Here is a 24,169-nt window from a genome sequence, read left to right as displayed (position 1 = left end):
ATGGGGGATACCATGCTCCTACATCGTCTCAACATATCCATCAGACTTTACCTTGGCCCAGTTACGCTGGCAAGGTAGTAGACCACATGTCGGACAGCCTACTCAAGCTCAAGCATGATGAACGACTACCTTTACCTCCAATAAAGCGGAAGTTATATAGGACGCTCGAGGCTCCACTTCCGGTAATCCCAAGTTTGGAAGAAGATTTATACAAGTTGGTACGCAACCCCAACGCTAGCATCACATTATCTGCAACGAGATTTCAGGATCTGACATCGGTCTCCAGATACTCTATGGATATTGGCTCTTACATTAATTGGTTTGTCACCGGAATCAGACACATCATTCCACCATTACAGCCATCCTATGAAGGCATAACCAGTGACAAGTTCATGACTCTTAGGACTGATCAGGTTGGACTCATCCATAACCTTCTAGATACTATTGTCAGGATGCAGGAAGACTTACTCTCCTCCCTGGATGTCTTCACAACTCCTAAGGCTACAGCATCAACAACTTTTAGCCCACATCCGATCCAAAGCTGTCTCCAACCAGACCAAGAGGTTGATAGCAACACAATCTATGAAGGCTACCACACCATTCAACGGAAAGTTGGCACGTGTGATAGATGAAGTGAGACAAGACATTGCAGAACGATTCCAAACTTCAACTATCAACTTAGCTGCTAAAGCCCCAGACCATCCCTTCCTCAGAAGCGTTCCTGGGACTACAAATCCTCATCTTCCAAACAGCCTCCTAAGAAGAAGTTTGTCCCCTACGGGAAGGATTCATTCCAAACGAGTTCTCAGGAATCTTTTCGTCAGCCAGACTACAAGAAACAAGGATATAATCACTGTGATAGACCTGGAGGCAGAGGCGAATGCAGGTTCTGACTCCCCTACCACCCCCTCTGACGTTATAGACCCTTTCGACCTGGTTATATCTATGGGCTGTGATTTGTGCCTACCATCTTTCAACAGCAGGTTACGCCAGACCGATGGATTCTTGACGTCTTGGCTCACGGATACAAGCTACACTTCAGAAAATATCCTTTACTGAAGGACGCAGATTCCATTTAGTTGGAGCCAAATTAGCGGCAGCAGATTTAGCCGTCAGGAAGCTACTTTTATTCTCCGGTATTCTTAGTCTGGAAAAAGAATACAACTGAAATGGGGATGATTATCGTTATGAAGGGCCTCAACAAAAGATATCTGGTTCCGCCACTGAAGTTCCAGATGGATACTGAAGTTACAGTCGACGATGAAGACAGGAGACTGGCTTATCAGCCTAGATTTACAAGATGCCTGTGTTCACGTCCTGATACACCCATCCTCACGGAAATATCCTTGCTTCGCAATCAATGGCCGACGCTACGAATTTCAAGTCCTACCATTCGGGATAGCAATAGCCCCTTGGCTATTTACCAGGATTACAGCGCCAGTCATCAAGTTTGCTCAATCCAGCTAGTTCGAATCCATGGTTACCAGGATGATTTTCTAGCAGCAGACCAAGAGAAAGCTCAACTACATCAGAACATGATATTCTTGGTCCAACTTATGACCTATCTAGGCTCCCTAGTCAATCCCTCCAAGTCTGAGACTACTCCGGTTCAAGACATCATATACATCGGAGCAAGATTCCAGCTAGACAGGGGATATTTATGCCCAAGTGTTTGCGTTGTGTTCATTCGTCGCACTGATAATCTGTTCAAACACAGAATCATTGTAAAACAGTTGGAAAAAATCAATAGCACGATACTTCACTCACCGTGTCAATATATATTCTTGAGTCCGGTCGCCTCTTCAAAATCCCTCATGTCTCCACCGTTGTGGTCCCTCTGCCACTCCCATTCTTGAAAGTTGGCGGGGGGTGGGGGGGACACCTCGTCGAAACCGTCAAAATCTTCCCCCAAACATAAGCGAAATTCCCTCTCCCCTTCGCGTAAATTATTCAAATCAAACACATTATTATTCCCGATAGAGTCGTTGTTAGTCATCTGATCGCTATCCGAATCGTAGTTTGCCACCATTACGCTAGATTGACGATTCAAGCGAGAAAAATACCTGTCGCGAAAACAGGTGACATATCCGCGATTTTCCTGCCAAAAAGACTGGGAAATTCCATCGAATGACGTGTCATTACGTGTAGATCTCGTTTCCATATTTAGAACGAGATTACACACGAGAAAGGAAGTAGAAAGAGCGATTTTGTAAACACGTTCATGCCGCCCGATTTATCGGGCAGCCGTGTGTGGGACTTGGACAGTAGCTGCCCGATTTTTTGGGCAGCCGGGTACTGGGACACGGTTTATGCTGCCCGATAAATCGGGCAGTCGGGGCGAAAGGGTTAAGGGAGGAATCAGGGGTTATCTCCCCTTGACCAGAAACCAGACAAATCTCTCCCTCCATCTGACCACTTGCTTTATTAGCTCTCACTTCCTTTTGGATTTGTGGTTTCTATTTCAGAACTCTCCACCGAAGCCCGACCTAAGTCCGGGTCGGTGGGGTACCGTTTCCCTGACAACTATTTGTCTTAGAATTCTGAAGGCACTCGGAAGACCAATGACTGTTCTCACCGCATGTGAAACAGGCAGTGTTTCCTCTCCTAGAAGCACTAGGGGATCACGAATAACTACGCCCATTGGAATGCTCTCTCCTATTTTGAGAGGATTGAGGTCGCCCCTCATTCTTCTGAAATGTGTTGCTTTTATTGTTCTCAACAGGTCTTCCTCTACCAATGCGACTTTGTGAGCGAGATGACTGTACTTGCATTGATGCAAGCTTCTCTACTGTCTTTTGAAGATCAGCCAGCTGACTGGTCAGAGTAGTAAGTCTCTGGTTGACAGATTTCTCCTCCAACTCTGAGTCAAAATGAACTCTCCTTCCTTGTGAAGGGTAAGGACTCAGTGCCCGCACCGACCTCTGTTGAACAGGTTTGCCTACAACTGACTCTTACTGCTCAGCTACATCCACCGCCTCCTGTAAGGTACGTACACCTCGGTCCATGAACCGGAGTCTCAAGTCTTGATCCACAGCCCTCTTCAGTGCATCCAGAGCCAACCTCTCCTGAAGTTCATAAGGAAGATCAGGGTATGCACCTTGAGCAAGATGCCAGAGATCATCTCGTAAGTCGGCAATTTTCTCACTAGACTTACAGCTTTGCCTCATCAGCTCTTCACGTTTAACATCTGGAAGACTGGTTCCATACCGCCTGCGCAGAGTGTGTGAAAGCCACTGGTAATCCAGTCGCTCATGCTCAGGAAGGCCTGCATAAAACCGCTGGGCTACACCCTCCAGAGCACATCCCAACATTTGGGCTGCCTGGGTATTATCCCAGCATGTTTGTGCAACCAGATTCTTTAACTGTGCTTCGAAAGCTCGATAATCTCCTTGGCCATTAAATTTAGGCAATTGGAGAGATATTCTTCCAATTGAATGATCCCCCCTTGGGGGGTATCTGTCCAGAGTGTCAATCCTTTGTGCTAGACCCAGCACACTACTAGACAATTGTGACACGAGACAAATTAGATTTTGGTCTGAACTCACCATTGGTGGTGGAGCAAGTACTGTGTACCTTGTCTGACCAGTGTATGGGTAATTATGACCACCGGTAGTCTGTGAAAACTGATTCTCAGGGTACACACTAGGAACATTTGGCAAACAATCTTCACTGTGTGACCTGGATGGCAAGTATTCACTGACCCTAGGGTCAGAATAATCTGGTTGTCTCGTTACCTGCAGATCATTATGAACTCTACCTACTGAACTAACAGCAGGTGAATTTGCTGGACTCACAGCACTGAGTTGCTCAGACAGTTCATGTCTGGATGGTTGACCAAAGTCAACATCTGGAAACCGAGTACTAGTATTTTCACCAGAACTTAGCTCCGAAATATTGGACACATGGCGAGAGCGTAAATTTCCAGCCGGACCGTTAACATGATCCACTCTCCTTGACAGGGAATTGATAGATGAATTATTTTCCATTTTATAAAAAAAATTGTCACAAAACTTTTATCTTATGGAATCTTATCAATTTGGAATATTTGTGAAATATTATTCTTACCGGGTACTTTATTTATATATATGAGATCCACAACAGATCCCACCGCTGCCACCATAAAACTGTAACGGTTCAGGGGGTGGGTATTGGGGTACAGCTTTGGGTAGCAAATTGTGGATCACTCCCAATACCACCAACCACACAGTTTTAATTATTTAATTTTCAAGAATAATTTCACAATTAAGAATTGCACAATAACATTTATTAAATAACAAGAATATAATTATTCTTTTCAGTATTTCATTCAGTTAGGAAGATGTACAATAAATATAAAATACTTGAATGTCAACTCACATATCTCGGCTCGAACCGGCTTTCACTCTCTCGTATCAGAAAATCTACAACCGATCAAACTGTCAACAAAGTGACGTCATACCGGAAGTAGTCTCTCGCACGAGGATACGGTCGGTGGAACGTGGGGAAATTGCACTCCACCAGTGACAGAAGTTATTTTACTTCGTGTCATGGCTATGTAGTAATATACAATGCATCTAGATGGACTAGATGCACTTTTGTAGCCATACAAGGCTGATTTAAGCCATTATGCTACAAGAAGTAGTTTCGGGGAACAGAATCACGAATATAGGTGACGTCACACGAACTATCATGTTGCCAAATCGAAACAGGTGATTTAGAACGTGTTCACATTTTGTTTTTGCACATTAAACAAACAGTCAGTAAGATCAGTGGGGATATACGTTAATTCATGTAGCAATAACGTATATCTTTTCGGTTGTATGCTGTATCACATACAACATGTTCAATATGATTCATCTCACTGTCTACTGACCGAAATATACAAAAGGCTTGTACATTACACTAATATTAAAAAACCTTTTTCCAAAATACCCTGGTTATAATACATTTCATTTATACCAGAAAGCAACGTCCAGCAAAGTCATATTTATAGATAGTTAATAAAAGCTATCATTTGGTACACAAATCAAACTCAGCTGAGCTAACATAGACCTCAATTGTGTATGACCTCAGCAAATTTCCTTATATTTTTGTTGTCTTCATTGAAGTATGAGCTATCTTGATCTGTCACAAACAAATCTGTAAATCTGAAATAGGTGATTAGTTAATCACTTTGTTTTAATTGTTAATGTCTTGGTATACCATCAAAATGGATATTTACACTAAATGTAGTTTTTGGAAAGCCAAGACAAGTGATGGCTCAAATGAACGGATGTCACAGCCAAGGGAGCCGTTTCCATAACGTAAACAAATGCACATGAACATTTGAATCTCTCAACCAACCTACAAGTAACAACATCAATTAATATAACACAATTCTGTTCTCCGTATACACTGTGGTGTGGAACCAAAAATCTTTATTTTTTCACATTCACAAACAAAAGCGTGAATATTTAATTGTTAAAACCGCTCATCCCACACCATTTTAGATGTTAAAACTGATGAGAAATGCTTAAGGTTTTACCCTTCGTCACATATGTAGATTGATAAAATGCGAAAATAAAGACTAAAGCATTGTCACAAATGTGATCCAGAAAATATAACGGCGGAACTCTGCACTTTATGAAAACTGTAACATTGATCAAGGTCTTGCCGGGCGAATACAAAGGGAAAACCACTATCAGTAAGAGTGTGAACTAAGATTAGCTGCTCCTGAGTTATCAATAAGGTCACGGTCATTACTATAGCCTGCCGACACATTCCTTTTTTACCCTTCCCAAATTATTGAAAAGGTATGTTGTTCACACTTCTTCAGCATGCACTTGGATAGAAATATATTGTAAGCTATCGACTCCATAGTTATGATTGCTGTTGTGATTAAGAACATTTCTGATGTGAAATCTTTGATGGGTTCTTTGTGTTTTCGAAGTGTCAATTTGAATCACACAGTTTTCACAAAATGAAATGTCAATGTTTGAACTTAAAGCAGATTATTTGTTTGAAAAATATCTACGGTAAAGTATGCCACTATCTTGGATGAAGATAAAATAAACTTACGACAGGCATGGGGTTATCTTAGATTAATGACAATCTTACGATATCTTAGGGCTAGGATAGTTTTGAAAATAGTCTACGATAGCCTACGATTTCGTTACGATAACTTTACGATAATTTAAGGGCTACGATCGTTTCGAAAATCTAGGCCCTGTTATCATCACTATTTGATAGTGATTCTTAAACACATGCTCATGATATAGTCGGAATCGTACATTCGACTCTGCTTTGGGCAGATATTTGTTATGAATATGAAAAGAATTTTGTAGCTATTATTAGCATTGTGAATAATTCTAAGATTACTACCAACATTGCATCGGAAGTAATCCCTCTCACCTGTTAAATTGTCTACATATATTTAGATGATATAGGAAAGAAGTTCGGTTTTCTGCCTTGCTCATGTGCACAGGATCGGAGCAGTAATCGTTGACATTGAAGTGGACTTCTTTTGAAATGGCGTGATTATAATTAATTCCTTTGTAAACTGCAGGTTTTTGATGCCTCCAACAACCTCCTTGTCCGTTTGCATCAAGGTAGACAAGAGTATATTGTCCAGTCAGCTGTCTACTACCGTGTTGTGTTTACTACGGATGGATCCTATGTCAAAAATGGATTTAAGGCTGCATGGACAGGTATGTGGATGTGTACTTCTCTTAAGTTTGGTTACTTTGTAATTTGTCTCTTTTCCCTTCTTTTCATCATTACCTTACATTTGATGTAGTTGTTGAGGTACATATTGCCTGTGAAAACATGCTGTGAATTGCATTCTTCAAAAACATCAACAACTTATGCAGCTTGACATTAGTAACCTTAGATTGCAGTGGATCTTCAGCATGCTCATTTTATTGTAGTTGACAAATGTCCAGAAATGAGCTTAACTTATGTTTAAGAAATCAAGCCAGGGATCAGGGGAAAAGTGAAATCCTTTCACTGTCAGCATGCAAATGGTGTGTGGCTGAGTGTCCTTTTAGAGCATGCTTTTCTCAGACCAGTTGTTGTTGCTATTGGTCCAAATGAAGTGTTCGGAAATGTATTATTCTTGTGAATACCCTACCTCTATTACATGAGTGAAGGCTTCAATCACACCAGTTCTTCTATAAAATTTCAACAGAATTCCTTTTCACTGTCAACCATACACCATCAGTTGAAATACTAATAGTATCAGCCTATTTCTGCAGGAAACACCAGTTCTTTCTTGTGTGAGTTCAATCTACAATGTTTTCTTTTTCGATTATTTTCTTCTGTACAGAATAATCATATTCCACAAATTGAAGAGTATTATTACGTAGGTCCGCTGATTGAGTGGGTGTATTGGTTGGAAAATAATGATGTCCCCTACTTCCACACTAGTTTGTCAGAGGATTGTTTACCATCCACAGCATTGTCAAGGGGAGTCATCAAGGATGCATATCCGGGCAGAACCCTGCTCAAAGCCTTGTATGCCCCGATGAAGCTGCGCAACCACTGTAGGAGGTGGTTGAACAGCAACAAGGGCGGATATCTTGTGAGCACTCACCCTTTAGGTTCCATCAGACCAAATCCATCCAAGAACATTGGTAGATTTCGGGAAACAACAGTCTTGGTTGCACTCAGGTGGAGGTTGTTGTGTTTCAATGCAGACAAGACCATGCGCGAATTGGAGAGGGTTTCTTCCAGAGATTGACCACCACAAAACAGATCATCTGCTAGTTTGATCACGCTACCATCTTGGACAAGATCCCCCAAAACTCGACTCATCAGCTCTTCTAGGTACGACTCTGACCCTGACATGCCCATAGCACAGTGGGTGTTGACACGTAGGCCCTTGTAGGGGGTCACAATACCACAATACTTCATCAAACTGTTGGATAGGGGTATCTGGTAGAAAGACTTGAGCAAGTCTGTTTTAACAATAAACCTCCATTTCCCAATCTCCTGAAGGACTTTATCCACATGTGGCATCAGTGTAGGTTGGGGTTTACAGTAATGGCCAACCTATCCGAACGATGTGACCAACCGACTTCCGCCTCCAGGTTTCTTAATGAGAAAGGACATGTTTAGATATTCAATTGTTCCATTTGACCTGTTCCATTTTGGCAAATACCCCTTGTCTCAAGTTTATCAAACTTCTAATGGGGTGACACCATCTCGTTGAGGTGCCTTAGTGATCGGGAGGTTGATGGCAGATGCAAGGGAGGCCGGAACCATATTTGTGGTATAGTGCCAGTATCCAAAGTAAGACAAACAGGATGACTTCCATAGAATGCATACAGGTACAGTGAGGGTTCAACATTTACACGCTTGATACTATGGTGATCGAGAAGCAAGTTTGTTTCTGCCATACAATGCACCTCTGTCAGATTCTTGGAGGGACCGACAATACTTCTGAGAGTGTGTGTTATAAGAAGGACGCCCTGCTGTCCTACAGATGATGCATTGCCGCGTCTTACTCGAGGATGCTGGCTTTCCTCTACGAGATTGGGTATTTTGCCTGGGGTAGCCACTTGGGGTGTACGCTTGTAATGCCTTGGTGTCCTGAATACTGTGTAATTCATCGAGCAATGATGATAAAGCCGGGGAGATTTCAGGCTTAAGGGAAGCCAAAGACTTGTTGCGGAGCTCAGCTCCATATATCTGTAATTCTTGTGAATCCTCTACCTCTATTACATCTTTGCCATAAATCCTGTATTTTGGCTTCACTCACACTGACTAAATTTTCAGATTTTTAACAGACATATAAGTCAAATTAAGAGCTGCTAATTGCAGTGACGATCGTAATCACGCAAGTATTGCTGGTGTGAGGTGTTTGTGAGGTCAGGAAGAATAACACAAGATTATAGTTGACGTTCACTCAGTGCTTTTACTGTCAAAATGGCGAGGCTCATGAAGACAAAGATGAGAACCCCATAGCTGAAATACCATATAAGGACGTGCTTACATAGAGTTGCTTCCCCTTAAAATAAAGCAATTTACCATGTTACACAAACTCCAAACACTGTTGTAGGTTACACACAACCAAATGATTTCCCATAGACTTCTATAGTAACGTTACCTGTACGTGTACGTGTGTGCACAGTTTGGCCTTAGAGCAGCAATAAAAACATAAAAAATTACTAGCTTAGCCAGCTCCTTTTCCGAGTACAGGAAGCTAAACACACCACCCCCAGTTTCGCACCAAATGTCACCTCCTTGAAAATAGCTGTGGTCACATTCAGCATAAGTCATCATGTTGAAAAAGACAGTACTAAATATAGAAAAACATGTTCAGTTTTAATAACTGGATGGATGTACATTTGAAAGACATAAAAATCTTACAGAATATCCTCCAATCACAGCCTGCAGATATCTCTCAATCTGCACTGAAGGCTCCCTACGAAAACCACACTGTCCCAACTGGTTCTGATTTGGTGTAGTAGAACCTGTAGGACTTGCTTAGTGCTGTTATTGCATCTAATGGCACTGTGATGGAAGTAATATTTTTAGACAAGCGCTCTTTAAACTCATATCATTCATTTATTAATTCTGTCCTGTTTCACAATGTCTGAAATACGTAATTTATATCAATTTATTATTTCTTATCTATTGATTAAAAGATTATTCACTAGATCTATTACCCGCAATGTTATTGAAAATATAATTCTCAGACACACACTTCAACAATGGGTCCACACCGAACAAGTCAAAGAGCAAAATAAAGACGTGTTAATAAATATATTATACAAACTACTAAATACTTACATCTAAGTTATAATTACATCTTTTCGTGAGATCAGAGTCAAAAACAAATCTCGGCTTTCATCGCCTCAATTTCCGCACGGACACAATGTTTAATGCCAAAATATATGCATGAAAAATCTTTGTCACAGCTCGTAACCTGGCATGATACATACACGAAGTTTCATATTTTTAATGTAGATTGTGATTTCCTGCTTAAAACGTTCAGAATAACACAATTTAACAAAAACCTTTCGTCTAGATCTGAAATTCATCATACATGAGGACTGTGGCATTGCTGTTATTTGATTGGCTGCCTTAGGTCACATGCTCAAATTTGACCAATCACAAACCTTGTAGCAGATTTCGGCAAGAAAGCGTCATTAAAAAACAATTTTTATTGTGTGGATGACAAAATAAGCTTTGTAGATAATGATGTGTCACATGGCACGTGTTATTCATACGAAGCTTCGAAAACGGAGATATTTCTCCATAGTACTGAGCTGACAGCCGCTGTTATCGGGAAAATGATGATGACAGATACTATTCATAATTCTTTATGAAATAATTTTTCCGATTACGTAAACAATGAAAATAAAAAAGAAATAGGGAAATGGATTTTTTCAAATCTTATATTTGCCGAAAATCTACAAACTTAAGTTGTAAATGCCTTATTAAAATAATGTGAAAAACATAACTTTCATATGTATAAACAGTAGGATTTAGACCTTTCAAAAGGTGCTGATGGGGCTTCGGTTAATCATGGTCAATCAAATGGAGTGAAAGCTTTCAAGATGAAAGATCTGAAGATGTTGAAGATAATCCTAAAAGACTCTTCATGAAAACCAGTAGAGCTTCAGGAACTTGACTCTCTAAAGCGTTGATGTTTAATTCATCTGGCGAGGGAAAGTGTTCAGTGTCAAATTTGATGTCAGATTAAAGATTCCTGAGCTTTTTTCCCAATTGGCGTGACTCGGCAATCAATTCATCACCATCCTCCTGGTCATCAGTAAGAAAAGCTTGGTGTAAAATCTCTGAAGCTGTATGTCTAAATTGGAATACATTTTTCTTTCCTCCTAGTTCAGTTATACTCAGTTTATTGCCAAAATGATTTTGCAGTTTGCGTTTTAAATGTTTAACACTGTAAGGTTCAACATCCTCTGGAAGAAATGAAGACAGTTATACCTGTAGATCTGATATAGTAAACTGACTCCCAGTTTGTGATGACAACCAGGTACACAAGTTACTGAAACCTTCAGAATTTGTCGAATTTAGATTTCTTTCATTCGTATCACAGTCTTGTTTACAGCGTAAAAAAGTTTGCTAACATCGGCGATGGTAGATTGCCTCTGCTGCTCTTGTCTCCAGCACATATGATTCTTGACTTGACATCCAGAGCCTGCTTATCTGAACGTAATGTATTCTGCAAAGTGCTACATTTATCCAATTTGTCAACAATTTCAACTGAACCTATGCTTTGTCTTTTTGGATTCTTTTCAACATTAGGAAAGTTAATACATTCTGCACAAATAAGACAGTGAGTCTTGAAATCAAAATTGATTTGTAATGTGCGAAGATTTCTTGGCGGTAAAGTATCAAGTTCATAATTTCTTTTCTTCAAGAAATAATGTATGTTTTTTTATGAAGTATATGACTTCCTGCATTGTTCATGCACAACAAATGCTTGTTTATTAGATATAAGAGGCAGCAGTTGTTCATGTTTTCCATCTTGTCTTTTCTTAGACGAAGAAATAATTGATAGGAAGCCCTTTGTTGGTAAGTTAGCATCCCATCCTGCTTGATCACAAATGATGCAGTGACCATTCTCACCTGAAAATAGTAAGAATTCAAATCAAACATATATTTCAGTATATTTTAGTTTTAGTATGATTTATAAGAAATTAACATTATTGAATAATTGAATTCATTGTCTCAAAAAGTAACTTTATTTCTTGAGCTATTATGCTTTGGACAATTAATTGACTCCCATGAATAAAGGTAAACAAATATATGTATCTTTCTATTTTGTTCTAATCATCCAATTCTTCAAAACATTTTAAGTAAAAGAACAATAAGTTCTTTTTGATACAGGTTGTGGCTATTTGTGGCATAATTATATTAGATGAACAAGGAAATTAGTGATCTAAAAAGAATGTCACTCTGTATCCTTTAGAATGAACAGAAAAATAACTTATTAATTACATTTATGTTTTCTTTGTTAAAATGAGTAATTGATACAAACATATTCTTGAAAATTAAACAGATCCATGTAAAGATTATATTCAGGTTATTTGCTGCATATCTTTTCTCATACATATTACATTACAAAAACAAATCAGGTTTGGTAAGATGTTCTCAGAGAAAAGAAGTCTGATGGAAAATAGTATTACTTCAACTCACAGCTAATTTGCAAGGTATGGAATTGAAGATTACATTCAGGGGGTTTTCTACAGTAAATAGTTAAAAACCAATAATTAAAAATTGGGTTCAGTTGACGTTCCCAGATTGAAAATTAGTATGTTGGAAAATAGTATCACTGCAACCAACACCTGATATATATATATAGGGTATAAATTTAACCATGATTAAGGACTGAGTTGTCTATGAAACGCATATATTTCATTATTCCTAACCAATGTTAGTTTACATAGAAATCAATGTGAACATGAAACTAATATTTGATGAAATATCTAGCATACATCAAATATAAAAGTTGCCTAATTGACCATTGACTGGCCTAACATTAGAGTGCATTTGAATCATAAATAGTAAAATGATCAACATAGTAATTCATTTGTAACAAATGTTGTACACAGAATGTAACTTTTACTCACCATTTAGATGATTTTCACTCTCAGTCATGACAGCAACAAAGTAGAAAATGAATATTATTCCACTGTAAAGCAGACAACATGGAGGCTGACAGCTTGTTTATGGTCAAGCTCCTCACAGCGATAGCCCGTTCGCGGAGCTCTCTATACTATCGCTGCCACCAGTCAAAACTCCCCACATTGAATAGGTGGCCACAACCATGCTTGGAGTTGAACTCGCAACCGAATGACCGTTATGTTTACAAACAAGTGACGACTGTCGTGACGCCGAATACACTTATCGCTGCTAAATTACTTTCTTCGTTTGTCAATTTGAATTTCTGTTTGATTTAAACTATCGTGTTATTGATATAGTAATAATGTAACGGAGAAGTTGGTTGATTTTCCGTTAGTCTGCAATCTCGAACCAATTTGATTATTAAAACAACAAAGTAAATTCTTCTGGAAAACATGGTCAGTCGTAAACCTTTTCAAAATGAAATATGATGGCATTCCCAAAGACATAAACAAAAATATCAACGTTACTACGTTTGGGGTTAGAGGGCAAATTTCAAGATTCTTGTAATGGCCGCGCCCACACTGGTGGCAGCGATGTTACCGAGAGTGTAACGAAGGTGTCACGCGCTGGGAAGGAGCTTGGTTTATGGTAGCAACAGGTAGTACTTTCCTTACAACTATAAACACTGGGAAACTGAATGGGGAGTGATTTGGAGCAAACTTTGACATGGCATTGTAGATTTTCCTCAAGTCTGATTTTGTCTGGTTTTTTATATAACATCTCCTATACCTAATTAATGATTTGTGATAGAAATTTGGTTGTTCCTTAAAATGTCCGGGTTGAATTAATTTTAGGGATTTTTCTACTAGCCTACACTCCCTCATGCTAGCTGGCTACGGTGGTATACATTAATAGCTACAAATACCTATTAATAATGAATTTCTAAGTGATCAAACAAAACTCCATGCAAAGGACAGTTGTGGTCAGTCAACTTGGTCATGGTGCTGATATAACATATTTACTCTCACATACACATATACCGTATTCGACCCATTAAGCGCCCCTCCCCCAATAAACGCCCCATCCCCGTTCCGAAAATTTATATAGTAATTATTTCGTTTTAAATGAAAATCGTCCGGGAACCGAGGTTTCCGGATATTTGAAGTCCGTATAAGCGGGGCATGACTGTATTCTGTTAATTTTAGATATATGTGACTTTGAATATTATGCGCAGAAAAAAATTACACTGTACCCCTTCAGCGAAGTCCGGCAAACAAACGGGTGATGAGAAACTTTGTCAGTACAAATTCGAAATTTGAGATAAAAAAATCACCAGACATGTTGATTTACCGTTTAAATTGTATTTTTTGTTCAGCTAGGCATTGTTTTATATCCAGGGATTAAGATTACCTTGTGCATTTTCTCGTAAACTAAGCCGGACACAGCAATCAGCTGTACACACGTTTTCTTGGAATCTACCAGTGATTCGGTCAAGACGCACCCAATGATATAACTTTACAGAATTTTAAATGCAAGAATTGGCAAAAGTTATATCTGAAACTATTTTTTTATCAGGAATAATATATTCCAAGATCTTGTTAATTTAGATGTAGCTTTTACTAAACATATTTAAAATAATAATAACCCTAAGCGAAGCAGCTGATCGCTTTTGCTGGGTGTTATTTTTTACATGGAACCAGTCTGACCAGTCACCGTCAAGGCTCCCGTGCACGTGATCGCGAGAATTATGTGTTGACATAGAATCGTCCAACAAAAACAAATATGACTTTTAACGAATCAAAGTATGGAATTTATGATATATGTATCCATTCTCTGTCAACTTAAGTTCGTTTCAAGGCGTCAATAGCGGTAATCTGACCGTGGTTGCTGTTAATAACGGTGAGTTGTGCGATCTTCCAATCGCTTCACACACGATTTCGCCGAAATTAATTAAAACAATATTAAAAGGAATTTCGAATAAAATTAATGAAATAAGTTACAAACAAAAGTCCAGATATACAAAGAACACTTTTTATAGCCAGACAGTGTAATTACATGAATAATTTGCGAACTTCAGTATGGATTTGTCGACATGGTATTTCCGGTGTTACGTGCTCACAGTAATGTCTTTCCATGAGGGGAAAAAACATCAAAACTCATTAATTCGTATATAATGCACAGCTGTGTGTTTTGGAAAAAAAGTGTGCACTATTCTCAAGAAAATACGGTTAGGCTTACTGATGAATTTACGCGAATTTGACTCTGAATTGGTCCCAATAAGCGCCCTTCTGTCTTTTTTAAAGCGCCCTTGGCGCTTAATGGGTCAAATACGGTATACAACATTGTATGACAACAGTCAGACGTATCGAAAATTATTTGTTTTGTGGAAATAGCATCAGTTTTGTAGTTTATGTGATATACACTTCTTATTTAATGTGATGTTTTGTTTTTGCTGTTGTTGCAGACAAACTTTCATTAATAATTTACATTTCATAAGTGAGTCTATGTTTTGCAAGAGTACCTCTGTCAAGCTTTCATAAATCTTCTGTTTTCCAGAGACTACAACTGAGCATGCCAGGGTTGGCGGCTATGCCACGTTGTCATGGACTCTCCCGGAGCCTGGGACCAGGGAGTTGAGTGTATGTAACAATGAGACAAAGAAATGCCTTCTTCATGTCACAGGCTATAATGACGTCAGAGCTGCCAGTGACAAGTTGACATCTAGAGTGAGATTCATTGGAAACGTGTCATCCTCAGGAACTGGTTTGTTCAGATTCACGCTCTCTAGTGTAACTTGGGAAGATGCAGGTCTGTACCAGTGTTACAGAGGCGCACCAGACTCACGCGGACCAATCATCCCTAACTGTGGCCAGGAGCTGTTACTGCCAGGTAAGTAATATTAAGAAAGTCCTGTCTACAAACTGATACATACTAGTATCTGTTCCAGGGCTCGAAATTAACCGTAAATGGCAGGGCTAAATCATGATCTTCGTGCCTCGATGGCACGCTTGGAAAATAGGAATTAATAACCAAACTTTGCCATATAAGGCATATTTTAATGATAAATATAAATCTCATCAGCAATAGATTAACTCTCTCAACACGGTGGGCCGGTTTTCTGGCCAAGAAGCATCGAGTCCCCAGACACCGTAGGCCGGTTAACCGGCCAAGCCATAGTCACGTCAAAATAGTATATATTTTTATGGACCTACCTGTAATATCATTCATTTATTAAATCTATCACATTTCACAATGTCTGAAATACGTGTTCCATTTCAATTTATCATTTTTTATCGATAAATTAAAAAATAATTCACTATTTCCCGCGATGTTATTGAAAATAAAATTCTCGGACACACATTTCGACAACGGGTCCACATCGTACATGTCAAAGAGCAAAATAAACACGTATTAAATAAATCTTTAAATATATCATACAAAGTAATAAATAAAATCAACAAAAATATATCTAAAAGTAATCAAACTTACATCTAAGTGATTATTTCCATCTTTTCGTGCGATCGCGTGTAATGTAAGTCAAATGACATCTCGGCTTTCGTCACCTTGAATTCTCGGCTCGGACACGATGTTTAATGTAAAATTATATGCATGAAAAAATCTTTGTCACAGCTCGTAACCTATCACGATACATTCACGAAGTTCCATATTTTTAATATATATCGTGATTTCCTGCTTAAAACGTTCAGAATAACACGATTTAACAAAACTCTTTCGCCAACTTCTGAAATTTATCAAACATGAGCTTGGTATCACAGCTGTAATTTGATTGGCTGCCTTATGTCACGTGCTCAAAAACGACCAATCACAAAACTTGTAGCAGATTTCGGCAAGAAAGAGTCATTAGAAACCGATTTTAATCCAATGAAATCTCTTGTTATAACTACGAAAAAAAACCAGGCGATGTTACGAGCGTGTAGATGAAGGAATAAGCTTTCCAGTGATGTGTCATATGCCATTCTTCGACGAACGTGTTATTCATACGAAGTCTCGAAAACGGGGGTATTTCTTCATGTTACTGAGCGGACAACCGCTGTTATCGGGTAATGGGTGATGACAGAAACTATTTATAATTCTTTTTAAAATGATTTTCCAATTACGTAAACAATGAAAATAAAACAGAAATAGGTAAGTGGATTTTACTTCAGATGGGGCTTGTCTGTCACAGTCATTAAATGGAAGTCAGTAGAGTAAGTTTGTAACTCACTTTAACTTGAATAAATCACTTACTATTAAGATCACAGATGTCTCACTTACTTACAATTACATGAATTTATTAACATTTTGATTGAACTACTTGCAGAGAGACACAAATAAACAACAAACACTTTAATGGTGGTTAAAAATTTTAATGCTGAAATGTAAAAAATAATTGGCTAGGCACCCAATGATTTCCCAAGGCACCCCTAAATGTTATACCTTGTGCCTTGTGGCACACTTGGCAAAAATTGCATTTCTAGCCCTGTGTTCACATAACATGCTAAATACCAAATGCCTGGAATATCACTGTGATATTCATACTGTTTGGTCATTTTTAAATCTTGATTAGCTTTCACAGAATTTATTTGTTGGGTGACTTTTTAGAAGCTGTTGAACACCATGACTGACATATATATAGATGTCTTCTTGGTTTATTGGAAATAGAGTTTCAGTATGTGCATATTAGTCCATGAGCCAAGACCGAAAATTTCGCTTATCGGTACCACTGAGAGTGGCAAATTCTAGTTGCAATTTTTCACATGCTATATATGTCTAGTTTATGTTTTGATATGATAACCATCACAGATTGGTAGCTTATTAGTAGTTTTAACCCCTTAAATCAGCATACCCTAGGGAAAACAGCCATAAACACGTATTTTGTTAATGTAATTTACTCTGACAATAAAACGAGTACATACGGAATAAAAACATCATAGAGACCATGGTTTATCTCTTGAGCACACAATCAGAACACTAGTAGCTTTGAAAATTGACTTGAAAGTTGAATTATATGAGTCCATAGTTGAGTAACTGGGCCTAATCACCGTCAAGCTCATCATTAGAGTCTGACAAATCTGAAAACTCCAACTGTGGTTCATCCTCCTTGCAGGTTTGTAGCTTACACATGTCTGTGCACTTCAAGCCATTGGTGAGGCAAGAACAATCTGGCAGTTTGCATGAGCGGACACATTTGCAGGAGAGAAGCTGGAGAACGGCATCTGGTGCAGGTGAGCCACGCATCCACTGAATTGTCAGCTTGCCGTCCTCATCTGTTGTCCAACCACACTCCTTGGGGCTTGGGACAATGGGGCGGGTCTGCAGACATCACCTCCAGATGGCTGCCTGGTAGTTGACATGGAGAGCATGCATGAACAGGCAGTCTTCACAAGGTGGCAGTTGGCTTGACTCCACCTCCCCTCGTCTGGCACAGAATAGTTGGTGTCTGAGTCTGTTCACCTCGGTCGTCTGGGCGGAAGGCAAGTACATTTGGCAGGTGATCTTCTGCAGCCCCTGGAACATTTCCGTTGATACCTCCCATCAACTACCAAGTTCACTGAAGGCCTCCTGGTAGGTCTTGTCTGACTTAATCCTCTTCAACGTTGCCATATTCCCCCGGCCAGCAAAGGCACAGAACGTGCATGCAGACATCATCTCCCAGTGCCTGGTGTAGCTTCCGGATGTCTTTGTACCTTGTGCGGCTCTTCGTCCCACATTTCTGGAATTTTGGGCATGCCATGCTGCTGCTGATGCCGAGGGTGAAGATCAAGACATCAGTATCATCAGCAGTGATGACTACACTCTTGTAGCCATGCTCCGCGGCCAGAAGGCGGGTGTCAGCTTCTTCTTGAGAAGACTTCAGCTCTCCAGCCTCCTCCCACTCTCCTTTGGTCATCTTCTGGAGAAAGAATCAGAAGCACCAGGGAATCATCCGTCGGATGGCTGCCAAATGAAGCATCCAGTCACCCTTTCGAGAAGACCGAATGAGGGCCCAGCATGATTTCGACCATGTCTACATAAGACACGCAGAAGGCTGAGAGGCTGTGTTCTCTGAGGGAGTTCAGGTAAGATTGGAACAGCTCCAAGATCCTCCTGCAGGAGTGGTCTTCAAGTAGGTTCAGGAGTGAAGCTTGGCATACATTGCTTTCTGAAGTCGACAATCCTCTGCAGAGTTTCATCTAGGTGGTGAGGATCGTGGATATGGTTGTCTTGCAACCATAGGAGAAAGCCTTTCCATGCAAGCCTCATCAGTGCTTCATACACAAGCAAGTGTATTCTAACTCCCCGGTTGTACCTGCGCCCTTCCATGACACCAGCTTATCGATCGGTCTGCAATCACCCCTGATTCAACACACAGATCTCTGAGCCCTGCATCTTGAAATCTCTTCCATATGATGGAGAGGAGGTTGTAGATTGTGTGGAAGACCCCCATCCTGATGATTATGTTCTTGAACTTTTCGTGTTTCCACACTATCTCCGCAGCCTTGGCATAGAGTGCTTGGTCGAACACACACACAATCTCATTCAGCTGCAGGACTTGCGTGATGCGAAGAGTTTGCGCCAGCACTTCATTCACAGTGGACATGTTTGTTGCGGGAGCATTGATGGTGGGCAGGTAGCTCACAGTATCTTGAGCAACAATGACATCATTGCGGGTCAGGTTGTTGAATCCGGTGCAGCTGCTGACTGTCTGGCTCGTGGGGTCTGCTATGCGAGTCAGGAGCCAAATGTGATTCTTCACCTGGGCTTCTCTAGTGGAGTTGACATCCAGAGTCTCAGTCTTTGGTGGACCTGCTCGCTTCCCAGCATTGTATGCTGGCAGCATCAGAGGGGCAGGTCTGATGCTCCTCTTGTTGGACTTCTTGTTGACTTCAGGCAGTGTACCCTGTGGCATGGCCCAGCCACTTTGGCCTGGACAGCAATGCCGTTGACCCTGTGTGAGGTACCTTCCCCGCTCAGCGTTTCTTCCAGACGGTCGATGTTGTCCCAGGCCAAGGTGGTGAATACCCCAGGATGGACATCTTGTGGCAGTGGATTACCACATGCTGTGCACACAGAGTGCTGTGTCAATCTCCTCTACCTGGGAGTAGGGCACACACTGCCCAAGACGATTCAGTGTTCGTATCAGCTCGGTGTTTCCTGTCAGCGACTTCACTGCAAACGGAAGGAGGATGTGTTTTGGTGGCTTAGTCCTACCACCAAATACAGCAAAGACAATGTCACTACCGAAGGAAGTGGCCAGGCGCTTGGTTCTCTCTGAGGGGTTTGGACATGCAGCATCCCCTGTTAGAACTCGATAATAGCTCGCGGAATGACAGTTTGTTCTGTATCAGGTGGCCATGTTTGGCTGATATCTTGATATCATCCCTCAGTTGAATCGCTGCTCGGGTCAAGGTACCTTGCTTGGAGTTAACAGGCCGTGCTTCTGTCTTCAAGGTGTATGCTGCCTTGACCAGGTCATCCATCGGCATACCATCCGGGTAGACAAGGACTTTTCAGTAATTCATCAGTGACATTCTTGCACATCTCATTCATGATGGCAGACAGTCGCTGTACAATGCAATGGGGATTAACAATTGGGATTAGCATCTTATTAATAACGGCAATTAAGTATTTCAAGGCATATAGATGTCATTACTCAAGGGTAATTAGCCTTTGGAATTAAAAGTTCAATCAGACAATTGTTGTCGTAAATCAGTCGCTATGACACAGCACATAGGGGGAAACGGTTTACAACTGTCCATTAGCAGTCAGAACAAAAATTTTGAATTCTTTGTCATCATATATGCACAATGTTGAATCCATGGATTGAGTGCCATTTAAGCAGTCATTGACACATGGTATGATCATGTTGTTTTAAGTTATTATGAATACATACCTAAATGAATTATGATTCATCATTTGCCATGATATAGTGCAAATATCACTATTTTCAAACATTTTTTACTTATCCTGCATTACTCCGTAATGTATTCACTGCTTACCTTGTGACAAAGAAATGGGACAGCGTACCGGCGATGGTCCTCTGCGAAAAGAAATAAACTGTTTATGAGTCCCACTTTTCATGCCTCACCGTCGCTGTCCTGTGACCTCTTGTGCAGGGGTCCGGAAAATTTAAAATCCCAATTGAACATTTGCATTTAGGCCACGCCCCCTTCAAATAGCGTATTTTAGTATGACTTTTCACACACATTACAAGTTGTTACGTATTCATAATATGGTGAATTATGAATTGTTTCAATTTAAATTGTTTAATTCACCAGACAATTAATAACAAATAATATCATTTTAGATATACATGGAAAACATACATTTGTTTCTGTTATAATAACAATCTGTTAACGTAGTGAACGGTCTAATTAATATTCATGAGTTATATTCATGAGTCTGCTCAAGTGTACGCGTTGTAACATTTGGATCGAGACTATTATTCCATATTTGGTTATCACATGACCTCACGGGAAAAGGTGTTTTTTTAAACTAAAGATTATTTAAAAACAAGACAGATAATATAATCACAAATACTAAAATATCTTTGATAGCAATAGTTATTTGAATAATTTTTACATCTGTACTTAATTATTGACCATAAAAAAATTTGATATCGATCGTCACAGAAAGCAAAATGGCGGTCAATCAAGATTCAATATACGACTAGCTACTGAAAATAATAAAATCTGCAAATCCTCATTGTAAGTCAACCAAGTGAAAGTCGTTAGCCACGACTTACAAAATGATCGTCCAGACTTTGACGGTTTGGCAGATCCGCTCGACTGATCTGCATCAGTCGACTGATCTGCATCAGTCGACTGGCTGTCGTCACGCTTTCGCTTCTTGTCTGAGGTTAGGCCCTACGTATCGTAGCATTGTGAGGATAATGAGGTACATACTTACTTACTTACTTTGAAGATTTAACGTGCGCTTTCCGACTGATGCGTATTTCGCACACGGGCCCGGCCAGGCCATTTAATGTGTTTCCGAAAGGGGTGAAAGTGGTGTGAGCAACCCAAGAGGGGTCTTTAGTAGAGGTGTAGAGGGTCGCCCGTACGATACGTATCACGATACAGGGGTAGCGATACGACACGTATCACGATACAGTGTTTGCTGGTACAAGCTAAGCCAAGTTGATGTCTTTCTGCTCTCTAAAATATGTGACAAGTACAGTTGAAAAGATATAAGATGTTTATTTACTGTTATAGCAAATTGTCAGTAATACAGTATGTTTTACTGAAACAACAAACTGGCTTTGAAACTGTTAAACGAATTTCATGTTTAAAAGTACTTTTCTTGAGAATACTGCGCACCCATGTATAATGCGCACATCCCTCTAGCGGGTTAAATATTTTGGGAAAAAAGAAATTTGAATATTATGCGCAAAATTTTTTTACACCGTACCCCTTCAGCGAAGTCCGGCAAACCAACGGGTGATGAGAAACTTCGTCAGTACAAATTCGAAATTTGAGATAAAAAAATCACCAGACATGTTGATTTACCGTTTAAATTGTATTTTTTATTCAGCTAGGCATTGTTTAATATCCAGGGATTAAGATTACCTTGTGTATTTTCTCGTAAACTAAGCCAGACACAGCAATCAGCTGTACACACATTTTCTTGGAATCTACCGGTGATTCGGCCAAGACACACCCAATGATATAACTTTACAGGATTTTAATGCAAGGATCGGCAAAAGTTGTATCTGAAACTATTTTTTATCAGGAATAATATATTCCAATATCCTATTAATTTAGATGTAGCTTTTACTAAACATATTTAAAATAATAATAACCCTAGGCGAAGCAGCTGATCGCTATTGCCGGGTATTATTTTTTACATGGAACCAGTCTGACCAGTCACCGTCAAGGCTCCCGTGCACGTGATCGCGGGATCGCGAGAATTACGTGTTGACATAGAATCGTCCAACAAAAACAAATATGACTTTTAACGAATCAAAGTATGGAATTTATGATATATGTATCCATTCTCTGTCAACTTAAGTTCGTTTCAAGGCGTCAATAGCGGTAATCTGACCGTGGTTGCTGTTAATAACGGTGAGTTGTGCGATCTTCCAATCGCTTCACACACGATTTCGCCGAAATTAATTAAAACAATATTAAAAGGAATTTCGAATAAAATTAATGAAATAAGTTACAAACAAAAGTCCAGATATACAAAGAACACTTTTTATAGCCAGACAGTGTAATTACATGAATAATTTGCGAACTTCAGTATGGATTTGTCGACATGGTATTTCCGGTGTTACGTGCTCACAGTAATGTCTTTCCATGGGGGAAAAAACATCAAAACTCATTAATTCGTATATAATGTGCACCCCCTTCTACACAGCTGTGTTTTTTGGAAAAAAAGTGCTCACTATACTCAAGAAAATACAGTAAGTAAAACTGTGTTATGTAAATATCGTATGTATCGCGATACATGCTTTCCAAATCGATGCATCGTATCGTCGGCTGTGCATCGGGATACAATACTGTATTGCCGTATCATTACACCACTTTAGGGATTGTTTATATAGAATTTGGGAATTTTGAGATTTGGAATAGATGCCGATAGGGTTGGGGAGGAGAACTAAGGGAGCTGCGTATGTTGGATGTTTGTTTGTTTATGTGATTTTTATTTGGTAGGTTATTTTGTTTTTAGATGCGTTTTATTAGTTCCGTTTTTATTAAGAATACGCCTAAGGCCTTGAAGTTTTCTAGTTTATTTTATGGGTTTAGTATTGCTTCTAGAGTGAGAGCCTTGTTTAGATTGAGGGTTGTTTGTAATGCGGTTCGATGTGTTAGGTAGTGTGTGCAGTGGATGAGTGCGTGTTCTGGGGTTTCTAGTTGTTTGCAGTGTGGGCAGTTACCTGTAGCAGTGTTAGAAATTGGCACTAGTCCTGTAGTCCTTGCCAAACTGCCCAATAGTTAGGTATCATAAGGACTAGTAGAAATTGGCCATTTTTGAGGGTTTTGCTATATGTTATCATTATAAGGACTAGTAGAGTAAAACTGTTAGTTTCTACCTCTGTGTAGTGTGTTTTTTTATTTTCTTTAGGTGGTTATTTAGGTTGGTGTGTCCTGTTTGGAGTTTAGTGATTACTCTGTCAATTTTTTTTGATGGATGGAGAATTTTTGGTTTGGTTAGTGGTTTGCTGAGTACTTTTATGGTTTGGCTATTTGAGTTTAGATATAGGTTATGCCATTTTTTTACACTTTTAATTTCTGATTTTGAGATGGGTAAGTTTAAGCTTATTTCTGGGATTTTGAGGGATAGTTTAGCTGCTTTATTGGCGTTTTCATTACCGTATATTCCTACGTGGGCAGGGAACCATAAGAATGTTATTTGTTTGCCTGCCTTAGTTAGGTCGTTGGAGCCTTTAAGTATTTGATTTATTAATTTAGGTCGGTTTTTGGTATTTTTGTTTTGGAGGGCTTGCAGTCCACTTAGGGAGTCGGTAAGTATTAGGAGTTTTTGTGGTTTTTGGATTCTTGATTATGGAGGGCTGAGGCCATGCCAATTAGTTCTGCCGTGAATATTGATTGGTTGTTTGGAAGTCGGAAGGATTGTGTGGTTTTAGTTGGTTGTGTGGTATGGGCTCCGAAACCTGTGTGTTTGGAGGTCG

The 24,169-nt window shown here is 39.7% G+C and overlaps 1 protein-coding gene across 1 annotated transcript in view; it reads left to right on the top strand.

The window, feature by feature from the left end:
- Positions 1–5,234: 5,234 nt before the first annotated feature.
- Positions 5,235–24,169, top strand: part of LOC124120657 (tolloid-like protein 2) — a 47,043-nt gene continuing 28,108 nt past the window's right edge. The window contains exons 1-3 of the mRNA XM_048380905.1: positions 5,235–5,282; positions 6,524–6,665; positions 15,112–15,444. Coding sequence (XP_048236862.1) covers positions 5,235–5,282; positions 6,524–6,665; positions 15,112–15,444 — 523 coding nt within the window. The remainder of the gene's footprint in view (positions 5,283–6,523; positions 6,666–15,111; positions 15,445–24,169) is intronic.

The sequence above is a fragment of the Haliotis rufescens genome, unplaced genomic scaffold (assembly GCF_023055435.1).
Source record: "Haliotis rufescens isolate VD_foot unplaced genomic scaffold, xgHalRufe1.0.p SCAF_34, whole genome shotgun sequence".
Taxonomy (NCBI): domain Eukaryota; kingdom Metazoa; phylum Mollusca; class Gastropoda; order Lepetellida; family Haliotidae; genus Haliotis; species Haliotis rufescens.
The sequence above is the reverse complement of the archived record's forward strand: the minus strand, read 5'-3'. Positions and strand labels throughout refer to the sequence as shown.